Below are 15,075 nucleotides of genomic sequence, written 5' to 3'. Positions count from 1 at the left end.
GAAGGAAAGAAAACAGACAAGGAGGGAAGGAAGGGAGGGAAGGAGACAAGAAGGAAAGGAAAGAGACAAGGAGGGAAGGGAGGAGACAAGAAGGAAAGGAAGGAGACAAGGAGGGAAGGAAGGGAGGGAAGGAAACAAGAAGGGAAGGAAAGAGAAAAGAAGGGAAGGGAAGGGAGGAGACAAGAAGGAAAAGAAGGAGACAAGGAGGGAAGGAAAGGAAGGAGACAAGGAGGGAAGGAAGGAGACAAGAAGGAAAGAAAACAGACAAGGAGGGAAGGAAGGGAGGGAAGGAGACAAGAAGGAAAGGAAAGAGACAAGGAGGGAAGGGAGGAGACAAGAAGGAAAGGAAGGAGACAAGGAGGGAAGGAAAGGAAGGAGACAAGGAGGGAAGGAAGGGAGGGAAGGAAATAAGAAGGGAAGGAAAGAGAAAAGGAGGGAAGGGAGGAGACAAGAAGGAAAGGAAGGAGACAAGGAGGGAAGGAAGGAGACAAGAAGGAAAGAAAAGAGACAAGGAGGGAAGGAAGGGAGGGAAAGAGACAAGGAGGGAAGGAAAGAGACTAGAAGGAAAGGAAGGAGGAAATAGTACATTTGTTGGGGACTACTTTCAGCGGCGGATGAATCCACAGGGTTGATGGTGATGAAGGAACCTGTGAGCCAGCAGAGAGGCTCTCTGATGGTTTACTGGTTTCTGAGGCTCCGAGGAGGCGACGTCAGGCTGACAGACAGACAGGAAGTGTTAGGAGCGGCGTCCACTGCTGGTTTAAATCTGAACACGAGTTTCACTGACCAGAAGAAAAATAGAGAGAATCAGAGGAAAGCTTTCAGCAGCCGGTTCTGCTTCTGGTCAGGGACGCTCAGGAGAACGTGCAGCTTGTGAACACGCCGCGACAGGAAGCAGATAGAGCTGCTTTCTCTCCCCGGACGCCCCCGCCCCCCCCCGCCCCAAACCATCGTCTGCTTTTCCCATCGGCCGGGCAGCGAACACCTTACAGGAATCCATGAGGTCATGGGAACCGAGGCTGCGGCCGCGCTGAAAAATCATGACTCGGTAGTTTATGTGCGTCGAGCTCTCCGGACGGAAACATTACACCGAGGGTCTGACCGCCGCCCCCCCCCCGCCGTTATGAAGTATGAAACAGCTCTTTGTGCCCCTCGCAATTATCCGCCGTGATTAAAACATTAATAAAAACAGCGGCTCCCGAGCCCAGGCCTTATCAGCCAGACGAGGCGAGTAATTTACGGCGCTAATTCAGAGCAGCTTGGCCTGCTCAGCGTCATCCTCCTGAAGAGGCTGTTTCATACTTCACTTTCTTCCTCTGGAGTTCGTCTTCCTCCTTCTGCTTCACCCTGACAGCTGACGGGCGGAGGTGGTGGAGACGACGAGTTAGAGTCCGACACGCCGAACCAATTATTAGCATCCAGATGTAAACAGAGGTGGACGCTGCCTGAGTTATTAAAATATTCTCAACTCAAGGTTTACTTACTCACCTTCAGCCACTGAAACCTGCTCAGGTCTCGTTACGTACGGCAAAAAGTTTAGTCCTTAAAACAAACTAGTCGCTATTTAAAAAGCTACCAGTACTTAATCTTCAGTTATCAGTAACATTTATTCACTTACTAGTCGCTAATTGCAGCAACTAGTAAAATGAAACACTTACTGGTAACTATTCCCGTTTTATTAGTAACAATCAATTACAAGTACTTCATTATTAGTTACTAGTAACTTGTGCATCTTGCTGGTGAGGGATTAAGCAAATAACTGAGTTACAACAAACCGCTGTCTTTGAAGAATTTATTAACGAAAGAGAACAAACAGAGAAGCACTAGAACAGAAAATGAGCTGGTCCAGAGGCCTAGGGCAGCTTCGGGCGTCTGGCCCCGAGCGAAGGGACGATAATGATCTTTTACACAGTCCAGGTTTCTATGTGTTGGGGAACAGAGATCCTCTCCAGGCCTTGAAGGAACATTCAAGGACAGGAGAGGATCAGAAAAAAAGGATAACACTAAACATTCTCAAAGCTCTGACCTAAACCCTCCATATGTGGACAAACGTTAACCAAGAGAGAAAAGGTTAAGGATGAAAAACAATATATATATATACACAACATAAACAATAATAGTAATGATAATAATAAAAGAACATGTATAAAAGATTAAATGTAAGAGGAAACTATTTTCTGCCATTACAGTAACTATTATAGTGTTGAACATTCATGCCGTTGGAATCTACGGCGCTCTGCAGTTCAGATATCACCTCTTCATTAATTACTAGTAACTAATGAACTGTTAACAGTAACTCCAACCAAGGTTAAAGTCAAGACCAAGTCCAGTTGCTCTTGACTTTAACCTTCGTTGGATAACTATGACCTGGATGACCGAGAGTCTTCATAGACGTTAACAGTAACTATTTTCATTTTACTAGTATATATTATTTAGCTACTAGTGCTTATTTTTCAGTTACTAGTAACTATTTGCACAGTTTTACTATTGAATCTATGGGCTCTGCTGTCAGTATCACCTCTTCATTAGTTACTAGTAATTAATGAATAGTTAACAGTAACTATTTTCATATTCCTTAGTTACTAGTAACTATTTTTTAGTAACTAGAAACTAATTGTACAGTTGAATTTATGGGCTTTGCAGTTCAGATATCACCTCTTCATAAGTTACTAGCAACTAATGAATAATTACTATTAACTATTTCTATTAACTACTGAGAATTAAAATATTACTATCAAAAAGCCATTTTACAAAAAATATGTAAGTAAGAATTAAAATATTAGCAGTATCTTTTCGACTTAACTAGTAAATAGGTGATATCTGAACTGCAGAGACCCGTAGATTCGTGGACAAAACTGTGCAATTAGTTTCTAGCAACTAAAAATTAATTACAAGTAACTAATAAATTGTTATTAGTAAAACAGGAATAGTTATTAGTAAAGAACTAGTAGCTTTTAAATAGTCAGTTTTTAGAAATAAATTACGGAATAAATCACGTGATGGGGGGGGGGGTTCTGTCACTGAAGTCAGTGATCGAAAGCTCCTGAAAAAGCTTTAAGTGAACGTTGACTTCAGAATATTGTACCTCAGAAATTTGCCCCGAAGGTCAAGAAGAATATTTTCTGGAAAACGTGAGTCATAATTATTATTATTAGTGATAACGTCACTGAAGTTTCAGAGCTCTGTGTCGCAGCTTCAGCCTCTCAGGCCTCGAGGACCGTCGTGTTCAGCTCAGCACTGCAACCTGTTCGATGTGTTTCACAGCCGCCAGAGTCGAGTTTCTAATTAAAACCCGACCCAACGGTCCAGCTGCAGGGAATTCCTCAGCGACGGTTTACTCAGAGAAACCAAACTGTCAGTGGAGCGGATAATCAGCCGCTCGCAGAAACCCAACTGCAAGGATGTGATCTGCATCAGATGTGCTTCCCACGCTGCCGTGGACGGGCAGAGAGCCGGAACACACCAGAACAAACAGGCCCGAGTGCTGGGTCCGTTTGCTAAACGTTTCTTTTTTGTACCAAAGAACAAACCTTCAGTGTGAGCTGCTGCTCTCGGCCGCTCCCTGCACTGTTCTCCTCCACATGTGTTTCCCATCGCCGGCCCTCCTCGTTCCCCGGGCAGCGCTCCATCAGCCTCTCCTGCTGGGAATTGCGTTGGCCCGAATCAGGAAATGGACGAGGGTGGAGGGAATGGGGTGGAGGTGGGGGGTCGGGCTGCAATGTGCTGCTTGGCACACTGTTGGCTCTGCTCGGGGAACTCGGCCCGAGATCGGTGGGAACTCGGGAGCCTCTTGAGGGGGTTAAAGGTCAGACTGAGAGCTGCAGGGAACATTGGTATTCAATGCATCTTGGATGAGGGTCAATCAGCGGGAGCGTGGGGGGGTGGGGGGGGCGTTAAGGTAAGTGCAGCGCAGCAGCGAGGTGAGAGATGAAGGGCAGACTTCGCCTGTGGGGAGGCAAGCAGTCGGTAACAGGAGAGCAGCAGTGACAGGCCTGATGATGTCACTGCTGAGGTCACAGCGAGGAGGTCAGAGAGATCCAGGCGGTCCTGCAGTGTTACAACACACACGGCAACATATCTGACACACTTTGCATCAACTCTAACTGCCCTCGTGTTTTTTGGATTGCGTCTCTTTTTAAAAAATTAATTAATGCGTGTTGGGTTTGGCGAGATTCTGCAGATCTGTGTCGGACCTCTGGCGGGAACATTTACTTGTTAAGAACTTGGCTGATCACACATCAGTCCAACAACAGATTAAAAAACCAACAGCAGCACAATTTAGTACATAATTTCAAAAATCTGCTACGGTTCAAGAACTATTTTCAGATCCTGTTTCCAGTTTCTAGAAAAGTTCTTATCGTGGAAGAGAGCTGTTGTTTTCTCTGAATGTCAGAATACATTAATATCAATCAAAAGACATCACTAAAGAGTGAACGCATCTTCTCCAGGTTGAATAAATTCCTTAATACTGTAAAACTTTGAATAATAGCCCAGGCTTTTATTTGCTAAAATCACTGAATTGACCCAGCCTATAGAGGATGTACGCATGATGTCACAGAACGCAGTTACGCTCACTGTGTGGCAGAAAGACGAGCAGCAGCGTTAGCTTGAATCAGCTAAAACACAAACAACATGTCACAAATGGGAAAGAGCTGGACCGCTCGTTCTTTGGTAAGCAGTTAGGATCACTGTCGAGTCCGACCGCCTTTAATTTGAGCAAATAATCACTTGTTTTACTCCCAGTTTGCTAAACGCTGCCATGGTAACAGATGTTTTGCCACTTAGTCCAGCATGTTCCAGAAGGGGAAGTGACATCAACGCCTACCCTCTATATTTGGGACAGGCCTTTAATTCCTCTCACACAAAACTGAAACAGGCTACTATGAAACAACTTATTTATTTCAAACAGAATATTACATGTTTAACAAATATCCAATAATATCAAATACACATTTGATCTAGCTCCGACAGACGGCTTATGTGCTTTTATTTTGAAGGCAGCAACCGTGACGTCCCGTGTTGGTTTGTGGAATCAGATGTGACCATGTTTGGACGAGAGGGTGGAGCTAGCTAGCTTGGTTAGCTAGGCGCAACTGTAATTCATGTTAACTGTGATATTAGCTGGGATGCTAATTTTAGCTAGCGACAAACAGGCATAAAACAAAACGTACTTACTGAAAAATTTCATTTCACTGCACATTTATATTTCACCAGTGACTGCAGACTGATGTCATGGACGTAAAAAAACAGAACCTCTAAATTGAGCTGAAGAACAGAACAGAAGAGAAGAACTCATTCAAACCTCTTACATGTTTAGCAGTTTCACCGTACGTTGTTGGGGAAACGTAACGCCACCTTGTGTTAACCGCAGCCTGGTTATGTAAACGCTCCGTACTTGTATAGCGCCTTTGTTTTTGTCTTTTTGAGCACTCAAAGCGCTTTTACTCTACATCTGCATTCACACGCTGAGCCTAAGTGCTCAAACAGAAACTAACATTCACACACTGGCGGAGTTCAGTATGTTGCCCAAGGATACTTCGACTTGCAGCCGACCAATTTTGACCGATTAACGGGCAACCCGCTCTAACTCGTGAGCCACAGCCGCCCGTTATGTTTTCAGGGCAGCTCGATGCAGCTGGCTCAGGATCCTGCAGGTTTGAAGAATTGATCTTGTGTTTCCTCCTCGCAGGTTACTCCCGTAACTCGAACAGCGTGTCTCCTCGCGGCTACGTGCCGAGCTCCACGCCTCAGCAGTCCAACTACAACACCATCACGTCCACCATGAACGGATACGGAGCAGGGATGACCAACCTGGGCGTACCTGGATCCCCCAGCTTCCTCAACGGCTCCACCAACTCTGCTTACGCAAGTGAGTCAGTTAAGACATTTAATTTGATTAAACATGAAAACAAACCTTATCCATCTGAGTGGCAGTTAGCAGGAGGTGCAGTCAAAAACACACTGCGCTGTTTCTCATTTAAGGGAAACAAGTTACTCTGAATTAGCTGAAAGTTGAGTTTTGTGAAGAAATTTCTGCTTCACAACTGAAAATCTGAAGCTGAAACATTTAAAACAGTTTAAATGTTTTCACACGTTGACATTGAAACAAGTTTACACGTTTCAAAATTATTTAAGTTGCGCTGAAGCTGAAGCACTCGAGGAGTAGTAGAAACGAGTTTACGTGTCGGTTTAAGTATTAGCCTGTGAAGCAGTGGATGTTGAAGGTTAATGATAACGTTTATCTGAAGCTCCAGTTGATGTGGAAGCACTGAAAGGAGTTGAGGTGTCGGTTCAAGTATAAGATGAAAGCACTTGAAGTTGTTTTTATAATGTATGTGTGGATTTTCAGCCTTTGTTGGACAGTGATGGTAAAAAAGGTTACAGGAAATGTGAACGTTGCTGCTGCACGTCTTCACCCCTAAGCTACTGGGCTACAGGTTAGTTTAAGTTTATTTACTGAAAGCAGTTGAAAACGTATGAAGTGATCCTCTGAAGTAGAAAAATCCCAACATCGACTGCATTTGTGATATTTCTGATTTGTGCTTTTAGAAGAGTTGGAAATCATGAAGTGAAGAAGGGAAGAACGTTAATATGGCTGAAAGCTATTAAAGCGATTACCTTCGTCAATAACAGCATAGGAGAGGTCAGTAAATCTGTTGATATCAAGCTCATTACAGATACTATTCTATAGTACGCAAGCCCTAAGAGGCCATCCATTCATAAATTTTATTTACTCCGATTTCCCGTGATAGCAAGTAAATTAAATTTGTCTAGAGTCAATTACTCACTATCTCGAAATAAATGCTGTTTTCCCAAAATGTTGGTTTATTTATGTCTTTGTCTTGAAATAACAGATGATGTTTTCTCGAACGAGAAACAAGTTCATTTAATTTGTTTTCTTGAGATCTCAAGTTATTTGTGTCAATACTTTAAAACAACAAATGTTTTCCCAATCTGAAATTACTTGAGATCTCGGGAAAACAAATTAAATTATTTTGGGAAAACGGGGTAAATAAAATGTATGAATGTTTGGCCTCTTAAGGCTTCCGTACTACACAGAGTAGTTACAAAGATAATTGTAAAAAAAGTGTAAAATGTTGCGCTCAGAACATTTCTTGGTAGAAAACAAACTTACCAGACATGTTAGTTATATATTTAATGATATAATAAGATTGGCCAATATTTTATTATCAGACTCCTGTGCTGCTCTGGCTGTAGCTTAAAATCATGATATTGGAATTGAAATACTTTTAATATATATATTTACTTGTTGTAGAGTAGTAGCTGTTCCCGGACAGATGCAGTTGTGGTGCACAGAGTAATGAAAGTGAGTAAAGGTGAAGCATTTGCTGCTGCAGGAGACGAGTCGATGCTTCAGTAGTTTTCAGTTGTTGCTCTGAAACTTTCCGCTCGGCTCTGATTAACACGCCTGGAGTCGGAGCTGCTGCTTGGAAGGCGCAGGTGTGTTTTGGAGACTGGTAAAGTCGAAACTCACCCGCGGGGAGCGTCTCCATTGTTTTGGCTTCTGTATCAAAGAGCTCGCCGAGTCTCAGCGAGACTCGTTTAGAAGGTAGCGAGCTCAAACTGCGTCTCGGTGCCAGGTGATGTTGTCGTCCCTGGCGAACAAACAAAAGGTGGGCTCACATCTCGCCTGGCTGAGCTACAGTTTCCCTCCGTCGAGGGTTTGAATGTGTGTGTGTCGACTTGAACACCGCCACGCATTGTTCACCTCCTCCCTCCTCCTCCTCCAACTGTCCCACTGTCCATCCTCCTCCTCCTCCTCACCCCGCTCCCTCCTCTTCTACTAACCCCACTAACATCCTCACCGCATCCTTCATGCATTCATGCATTCACGCTTTGGGCCGAATCCATTAATATCAGCTGGAAAACGAAAGAGAAAAACATTGAGAAGGAGCCAAGAAAGAGAGGAGGGAATGTGAGGAGGAAGAAGTAGCGGTCCAGGACAGACTGAGAGCTGTTGGCATGAAGCGATAAATCACATTTACATTCCCCCGTTTCATTTTACAGATCCATTTTCAAACGCTGTCCCTGAATCATTTACAGACTCACTGAGGTCCATAAATTCTGCAGAAGCTCCTAAAGCAGCAGCTCAACACCATCTGAAATCTCTTTTCTCTCTGAGTCAGTGTTGGTTAGCCTAGCTTAGCATAAAGCCTAGAAGCAGGGGGAAACGGCTAGCATGGCTCTGTCCAAAGTTCAACAACACATCAACCAACACCTCTAAACCAACAGGATACAGCATGTTCACTAGCGAGAATTTAAATTGACAAGAGTTTGTGGTTTAAAGACGAGTTTTGTGCTAAAGTTAAAGACACACGAGGTCGTGGCCTCCAGATTATTTCATTTACAGTGACCTTAGAAAGTTTTACACCAATTTGGAATTATCCCTCCCTGCTGCCCCATGGGACTTTAATTCAGAAAAATTAGTTAGCCAGCAGCTAGAGACAACTAATGTTTGGATCCTGTTTTTACACACGTTAGCTTAAAAGATCATTTAAAGTCAAGAAAGTCGCAGTTTGTTGTAAAACAACATTTAGTTTTGTGTGAAAGTGCTCAATGAACTAAATCTTTTGTCTCGCACAATATACGTCACCAACTTGTTAGTGCTGCACTGCTAAGCTAACGTTCATAACTTGCTTGCTACTAGCTAGGTAACTTAGCTAAGTTAGACTCATGGTCCTTTCATCACATCATCTACACATGGAAGCTCTATGACGTTAGCTTCAGTGACATTAGCTACGTTAGTTTCAGTAATGTTACCTTTAGTGACCTTTGCCTCAGTCGCTGTAGCGTTAGTGACGTTAGTTTCAGTAATGTTACCTTTAGTGACGTTTGCTTCAGTGACGTTAGCTTCAGTGCTGTTAGCTTCAGTGACGTTAGCTTTAGTAATGTTGGTTTCAGTGATGTTGTCTTCAGTAATATTAGCTTCAGTAACTTCAACTTCAGTGACGTTAGCTTTAGTAATGTTGGCTTCAGTCACATTAGCTTCAGTAACTTTAACTTCTGAGACGTTAGCTTCAGCGATGTTGGTTTCAGTGACGTTATCTTCAGTAATACTAGCTTCAGTAACTTTAACTTCAGTGACGTTAGCTTTAGTAATGTTCGCTTCAGTCACATTAGCTTCAGTAACTTTAACTTCTGAAACGTTAGCTTCAGCGATGTTGGTTTCAGTAACGTTAGCTTCAGTGATGTTGTCTTCAGTGACGTTAGCTTCAGCAACTTTAACTTCAGTGACGTTAGCTTCAGTAACTTTAACTTCAGTGACGTTAGCTTCAGTAACATTAGCTTCAGCGACGTTAGCTTCAGCGATGTTGGTTTCAGTAACGTTGGTTTCAGTGATGTTGTCTTTAGTGATGTTAGCTTCAGTAACTTTAACTTCAGTGACGTTAGCTTCAGTGATGTTGGTTTCAGTAACATTAGCTTCAGCGACGTTGGTTTCAGTAACGTTGGTTTCAGTAACGTTGTTTTCAGTGATGTTGTCTTCAGTGATGTTAGCTTCAGTAACGTTAGCTTCAGCGACGTTGGTTTCAGTAACGTTGGTTTCAGTGATGTTGTCTTCAGTGATGTTAGCTTCAGTAACGTTAGCTTCAGCGACATTAGCTTCAGCGATGTTGGTTTCAGTAACTTTGGTTTCAGTGATGTTGTCTTCATTGATGTTAGCTTCAGTAACTTTAACTTCAGCGACGTTAGCTTCAGTGATGTTGGTTTCAGTAACATTAGCTTCAGCGACGTTAGCTTCAGTGATGTTGGTTTCAGTAACATTAGCTTCAGCGACGTTAGCTTCAGTGATGTTGGTTTCAGTAACATTAGCTTCAGCGACGTTAGCTTCAGTGATGTTGGTTTCAGTAACATTAGCTTCAGTGACGTTAGCTTCAGTGATGTTGGTTTCAGTAACATTAGCTTCAGTGACGTTAGCTTCAGTGACGTTAGCTTCAGTGATGTTGGTTTCAGTAACATTAGCTTCAGCGACGTTAGCTTCAGTGATGTTGGTTTCAGTAACATTAGCTTCAGTGACGTTAGCTTCAGTGATGTTGGTTTCAGTAACATTAGCTTCAGTGACGTTAGCTTCAGTGATGTTGGTTTCAGCGACGTTAGCTTCAGTGATGTTGGTTTCAGTAACATTAGCTTCAGTGACGTTAGCTTCAGTGATGTTGGTTTCAGTAACATTAGCTTCAGTGACGTTAGCTTCAGTGATGTTGGTTTCAGCGACGTTAGCTTCAGTGATGTTGGTTTCAGTAACATTAGCTTCAGTGACGTTAGCTTCAGTGATGTTGGTTTCAGTGACGTTAGCTTCAGCGACATTAGAACACAGCCACAGTGCACTAGATTTCTCATATTTAATTTATTAAGTTAAATGTTGAAATAAAGTGATTTATAAAACAGCTCTTGTAGAGCTTTTCATCACGGTTGTCAGTGAAGATGTACAAAATAAATTCCTTTCTGAGCATTTCTTCAGATATTTTTCTTTTTAAATTCTGCTAAGAAAGATGATGTGATCTGATTGAAAGTTCTGGAACAACTACTAAAGTGACTTAAGATTTGTTTCAGTGACATTAGCTTCTGTAACGTTAGCTTCAGTCACAGAGAGAAACAGTTATGTCGTCACGTACACGGCTGTTGGGTTTGAAGTGCTAATACCTCACTGTAAATATAGTCTGTTACAAGTAAAAGTACTCACTCCAGAATGAAACATGTTTTGTGGCTGTACTATTTTATATATTAGACTATTACTACTAATTCAATTAATTAATGTAAAGCAGGATTTTACTGCTGTAGTTGTTTGAGGTTGAACTATCAGACTGCAATTTATGATTTTATTCTGGATCAATCAGCTGATTATTTTCTTCATTAATTGATTGTAACCCTTCTGTAAATAGTGAGAAATGTTCCTCAGAGCCCAAAGAGACTCCTTCACAATGTTTGTTCTGTCAGTCCAAACCTCTGATTTAAAAAACTTTAAAAATAATCAAAAGGAAAAGCAGCAAATCTTCACATGAAATGTTTTTACATGAAAAATAATTGCCAATTGATTTTCTAGCAATCAACTAATGTACTTGCTGTACTTAATATATAATTTACTTATATTAATATTACTTAATTTATTACTAAACATCATCTTTTATAAACTCTTCATGTGTTTTGTGTAAAACTCTGACTTTGTAAAGTAACTGAAGCTGTCAGATAAACGTAGTGAAATAAAATGTCCAACTTCTCCCTCTGAGACGGAGCAGGAAGAGAAAATACTCAAGTAAAGTACAAATACCTCTAAATTGTACTTCAGTTGAGTACTTGAGTAAATGTATTTAGTTACAGTCCACTATCAGGGAGGTTTAGAGGCAGGCTAGCAGTTTCCCCCTGCTTCCAGTCTTTATGCTAAGCTAGGCTAACGTCGTCCAGCCTCCAGCTCTGGAGATGAAGATATCAGACCACGTTGAGCTGCTGCTTGAATCTGAATCAGAAGTCAGCTGTTTTATAGACACAGGAGGAGAACAAACGATGGGTTCAGCACACACACACACACACACACACACCTGCTCACCTGTACAGGTGTGTGCACGAAGTTGCTGCTGCTCTCATGTTGGATCAGGTTGGTTTTTCACAATAAAAGTCCTTAAAGTTATGGATCAACTTTGCCAGATGTGCAGCTGTTTGTGTTCGGAGCATGTTTGTTCCCTCAGACCGAGGTCGGGACCCATTCCCCCTCCTCTTCATCCCCCCCCTCCTCCTCCTCCTCCTGCATGATTCACCTCCATCCGATCACTCACCTCCTCTGTCAGTCTGCCTGCTCGTTACCGTCACCTCCTCCTCCTGTAGGACTCCTTCCACCCCTCGTCTTCCTCACCTCCTCCTCTCTCTTCCTCTGCTCCCGTAGGCCCTTATTCATTCTCTCCTGTCCATATGGTTTCTGCAGTCAAACAGAAGAGCGCCTTCGCCCCTGTCGTGCGGCCACAGACCTCCCCGCCCCCCACCTGCACCACCACCAATGGCAGCAACCTCCAGGGTGAGCATCCCACCCCCCCCTCCCGCCTGTCAGCACCCCCGTCCTCTGCTGTCCACCTGTCCACGCCTCACCTGGACGCAAAAGACGTCCAGCGTCACTGTAAAGATAATGAGACCTGGTTTTAAACACTCGGAGGTCAAAGTTGATCCATAACTGCTGGCACTTTGTGGGATTTCAGAATAAAATAGAAAATGTTTAAAAGTTTTAACTGCTTTTTTTATCCTTTAAGTCTTAATAACTCAACCTGCGTCAAATATAAACAGCTCAAGAATTGAATCAGGTGAGATCTTTCTGGATACATCTGCCCAAAACTGGTACAAATGTTAAGGAATAACAATTAAAAATGTAATTTGTTTTTTGGCCAGTAAGCCGTGAAATTACGCAGAGAGTCATGGTTATGATATTTATTGTGTCATAAATTAAAAGAAGCCTGGCGTCTTTGAGAGCTTTTTATTCAGCACTGTTGAAAAATCCACATCATCAACCCTGAAAGTCTTATTTTCACTAGACAAGTAAAAACATTTAGTTATTTAAACCTGTTTCTAATAAAAAAGTAAATGTTTTCTTGATTCTAGTGCGGCAGTCTGCCTCCAGCTGCCTAACCTTGACTAGATATTCAGCAGGTTCTGATTCTTTTAGCGTAGTTTTGAACAATGGATGCATGTTGTCATTGTTTCCATGTGATCAATGCAACGTCTGTGTTTTCATGACAGCACTCGGGTTTTGGGAACTACGAATGCTTGTGTCAAGAACATTATTACAACAAGTTTTTTTTTTGTCACTAATTGCACATTTTTGCCTTTCACACGTATGGGGCTCTGCAGATATCACATATTAAATAGTTACTAGTAACAATTCATTAGATATTAATACTCTTAGTTACCAGTAACTAATGAAAAAGTGATATCTGAACTGCAGAGCTCCGTAGGTTTGAGAGGCAAAAATGTGCAATTAGTTAAAAGTAACTTGCGGAAAAGTTGTTACTTGTAAAACGGGAATAGTTTCTAGTAACTAATAAATAAGTAGTAGCAGCTTTTTAATAGCTAATCGTGAGTACGGCTTACCGTACTCAAACGCATCGACAGCAAAAACCTGCAATCTAGAGCTGCAACAATTAAACTATCTTCAAAATCGATTAATTGGTTTGAGTCAAATTCTCTGATTCCAGCTTCTCAAATGTGAATATTTTCTGGTTTCTGTGACAGTAAACTGAATATCTTTGGGTTGTGGACAAAACAAGACGTTTGAGGACGTCCTCTTGGGCTCTTGGAAACATTTTGCACAATTTTCTGAAACTTAAAGACCAAAACAAAAATATTGGTTAGTTGCAGCTTTTCTGCGAACACACCGTTTTCTTCTTTTCACTTGTTGTAAGAAAACTAAACCACTAGTTTCTTTGGGAGTCACGTCCTCTCTGTTTATAGAAAGACAGAAATGCTAAAAGGTGGATAAGCAGAGGAGTCATCCTGCGACGCGGCGGCGTGTCCGAGATGTTTCAGGTTGTTTCTGAGTTCAGACGAGCTCGTCAGGCCGAACCTGACTGATTCTGTTTGTGTGTCGTCTTGCAGCTATGGCAGGTCTCATCGTCCCGCCCATGTGAGGACGACTCTCAGCCAGATACCGTCAGACACCCCCTACCCCCCAGCGCTGATGCCCACCGCCCACCTGAAACGCCACAACAACAGCAGCGAGAAACCCATCCCATCATCCCCCTGTGACCCAGAATCCACCCCTGCAGCAGAAGGTCAAGTCTGACTCTTCGTCTTCGCTGTGGGACTTCACCCCGCTGACGGCTGAAGCCACCGCAGACCGCTAAACGGGAAGTGTCTTCTCAAAGACGTCTGCGGTGGCTCCATGTCCAGGCGGCGCTCCTTCACAGGAGGTCAAAGGTCAGGGAGGAGTGAACTGAGGGAGGAGTGAACTGAGGGAGGGAGGAGTGAACTGAGGGAGGGTGGGAGGGAGGGAGGAGTGAACTGAGGGAGGAGTGAACTGAGGGAGGGCAGGTGTCTGCAGTACTACGTGTGCTGAGTTCTGTTAGTTTGACTTCAGAAGTCTGTGGAGACTGGAACAGGTCTCAGATCAGTTTGAACCACTGTGAGACAGGAAGGAGGCGTGTCCACCGGGAGCTTCTGTTCATCGCCATGACATCACCAAGAAAGGTTTGGATCTCATTGGACAATAAGCTTTGATAAACTCCTCCGTGTTTTTAGCCTTTCAGTACGAACCACAAACCTTCATCACCGCTAAACATTTAGTTTTTCCATAAACATGAAATGAATAAGCAGGTTTACGTGTCACAAGATCCAGTTTATTCATCCATCCATCGTCAACCGCTTATCCTGCGTACTGGAGCCAATCCCAGCTGCCATCGGGCGAAAGGCGGCGTCCACCCTGGACAGGTCGATCCAGTTTATGTCAAAGATAAATGATTGTTAATTGTTTTTGAGGCTTTACTTAAATGGAGTTCTGCATGGGAGCAGAAGCTGCCCTGTAGTCACGTATATTTGGATTTGAGGTAAACTGGTAAACAATTTAGATGATCATGTAAAGATTAAAACAAAGGTTAATAGCAGATGTGAAGGATTAAAGAAGACTCTGCTTATTTATGTTCATGTCCCATAGAATAGAGTGGACGTCAATGGAAGAGCTAAACAGTAGGAAAAATACATTCAAATGTGCAAACAGCATGAAAATAGTCAAAAACAGAAGTAAAACTAGAAACACACTGATAGAGAGCCTGAAACAAAACCCACATGTGTTTTTGAACGTTTTAAATAATTTGGTCCAAGTACTTTGTCAGTTTTCAGATTGAGTTCCTTCCACTGGAGTCATTTTGTCTCTATGAAAATCATCGCGCAGAGAGAAAGTCTGTCGTCTCGTCAACACCATGTCGACTTTTAGTTTTCTCTCCTGGTGGCTGCGTGAAGTTCAGGCTTCTGTCAGGATGTGGTCTGAAACGGGCAGAGCGGCGGTGATTTACAGTCACAGTTCAGGTTTAGATTCACCAACAAGCCGCTAACACAAACGTGTTTTGGTTAAACGAGCTACCGTAC

At 42.8% G+C, this 15,075-nt stretch overlaps 1 protein-coding gene across 3 annotated transcripts in view; it reads left to right on the top strand.

Moving 5' to 3' along the window:
* The window catches only part of LOC119888958 (transcription factor COE3-like), a 195,996-nt gene extending 182,034 nt beyond the window's left edge, over positions 1–13,962 (top strand). For 2 of the 3 annotated variants that reach the window (XM_038699771.1, XM_038699770.1), the window contains exons 14-16: positions 5,690–5,869; positions 11,933–12,022; positions 13,591–13,962. In XM_038699771.1, coding sequence (XP_038555699.1) covers positions 5,690–5,869; positions 11,933–12,022; positions 13,591–13,622 — 302 coding nt within the window. In that variant the 3' untranslated portion in view covers positions 13,623–13,962. The remainder of the gene's footprint in view (positions 1–5,689; positions 5,870–11,932; positions 12,023–13,590) is intronic. The other variant, XM_038699772.1, reaches the window with a different exon arrangement.
* Positions 13,963–15,075: the final 1,113 nt, after the last annotated feature.

This window comes from Micropterus salmoides, unplaced genomic scaffold, assembly GCF_014851395.1.
Source record: "Micropterus salmoides isolate LMB-PRFRI ecotype aquatic unplaced genomic scaffold, ASM1485139v1 Ms_hic_scaffold_5, whole genome shotgun sequence".
Taxonomy (NCBI): Eukaryota; Metazoa; Chordata; class Actinopteri; order Centrarchiformes; family Centrarchidae; genus Micropterus; species Micropterus salmoides.
The sequence above is the reverse complement of the archived record's forward strand: the minus strand, read 5'-3'. Positions and strand labels throughout refer to the sequence as shown.